Below are 1,687 nucleotides of genomic sequence, written 5' to 3'. Positions count from 1 at the left end.
CTTTTTCATTCTCATCTATTAATATTTTTAAACGTCTAGTAACAAAATTAGATAACTTAGAAAAGTTGAAATAAAAAAACCGGCAAAATTCTTTCAGTTAAATTTCCATTTTTTGTTTTTATTTTTGGTGCAACTGAAGAATGCTGAATGAAATCATAAGATGTAATCAATATCTACCATTTAATTTAAACGATTTTCATAAATGATCGATTAAGCAATTGTTTAATAATCGATCGACTAATGATAATGACCGATCAAGTAATTGTTTTTGTTTTCCATTCGCCCTTGTTAACTATGGAAAAGTAATTTAATTATATCAAAGATGAATTAATTAAATTTCAGGATAAATTAACCATGATACGACTTACTTATCAACGATTGATGAACATCCTCATATGACTCAATTTAAGAAAAAATAAACATGCAAGTTTTGCTTTAAAAATCGAAACTTAAAAAATTTGGATATGTTATTTATTGATTTAATGATGTAAGTTGTTGTTCGATTGCTCCATCACTCAACTTTTCCACTTCTATTTTTTCGGGTAATTCAACTTTCATGGCTGAAATAAAGCAGGATATAATTATAATTAACTATGTTGGAAAATATTCAATTTTAAGGTTTAATTTAGATTTAACGATAATATTAACAGCAATATTACATAAAAATTATTGATTCGAAAACTGTTACTATTACAAATGAATTCTTCAGTATTTGATTCCAATTCAAATTCATTCCGCACTTAAAAACTCTTCCATGACAATTTTTTCTTTTCATTCATATTTATTACTTTCGTTTACCATACTCTTTCGAAACGTTTGATTTAAAGTTATTGTCAGAAGTTAGATAAAACAATTAGCAACCTTTAATATCGTCAGTATTCATCAGAAGTGATTGAGATGCTCGAAGTCGTTGTAATTGATTTGTCTTTTCTGGTGGCGATTTTTGAACATTCAGATGTGCTGTAATTAATTTATAGTTCCATCAGTTACTCTCACATTATAACAAATTTGCATAGGAAATTTGAAATATTTTTTATATATATTGGATTTCATTCTTTATTCCATGTTATGAATTTCGACCAATGATAAAAATTAAAACGTCAAAAATGTCTGTGTGCACTTATGAATATAAAATAAGCACGATATTAATAATATTAACAAATATATACATGAAATGATAACAGATAATATCAGTGATTACATTTCCCACGAGTGATATCAGTGCTTTTTCCTGTTAACTCGTCACTTTTACTGGTTTCTTTTATATTACCGGACACATCGGTATTGCAGACCATTTCTGCATTTCGTGAAATCTCCATATCTCGTGATAAATCATTCATACGAAATGGATCTACCACACTCGGTACATCCGGGTGTCGCGAAACGTCACCAATTGTGCTATATGATGTATTTGGCATTTGGATGTCTGTCGTACTATTATGCATTATCTCAGAGTTCTGGGAATGATTCATATTTTTTGGAGTAACTATGTTACGAGAAAGGTCAGCATTACGTACCGATTCACTGTTACTGGAAACGTTAATAACACGCAATTCGATGGGTTCAACGCTACGGCTGATAATTGTTTCACGTGATGGTTCTACGATACGGTTAATAATTGTTTCGCGTGATGGTCCGATGTTACGGCCAATAATTGTTTCACGTAATGGTTCAACGTTACAAATAG

The 1,687-nt window shown here is 29.8% G+C and overlaps 1 protein-coding gene across 1 annotated transcript; it reads right to left on the bottom strand.

Moving 5' to 3' along the window:
• Window positions 1-1,201: 1,201 nt before the first annotated feature.
• Window positions 1,202-1,418, bottom strand: LOAG_15319 (hypothetical protein; the record flags this gene model as incomplete). Its single annotated transcript, XM_003150810.2, has 1 exon — window positions 1,202-1,418. A coding segment is annotated over one exon (216 nt), but the record flags the coding sequence as incomplete, so codon positions are not given.
• Between the last annotated feature and the right edge of the window lie 269 nt (window positions 1,419-1,687).

The sequence above is a fragment of the Loa loa genome (assembly GCF_000183805.2).
Source record: "Loa loa unplaced genomic scaffold supercont3.1799, whole genome shotgun sequence".
Taxonomy (NCBI): domain Eukaryota; kingdom Metazoa; phylum Nematoda; class Chromadorea; order Rhabditida; family Onchocercidae; genus Loa; species Loa loa.
This window is presented reverse-complemented; position numbering and strand designations above follow the sequence as displayed.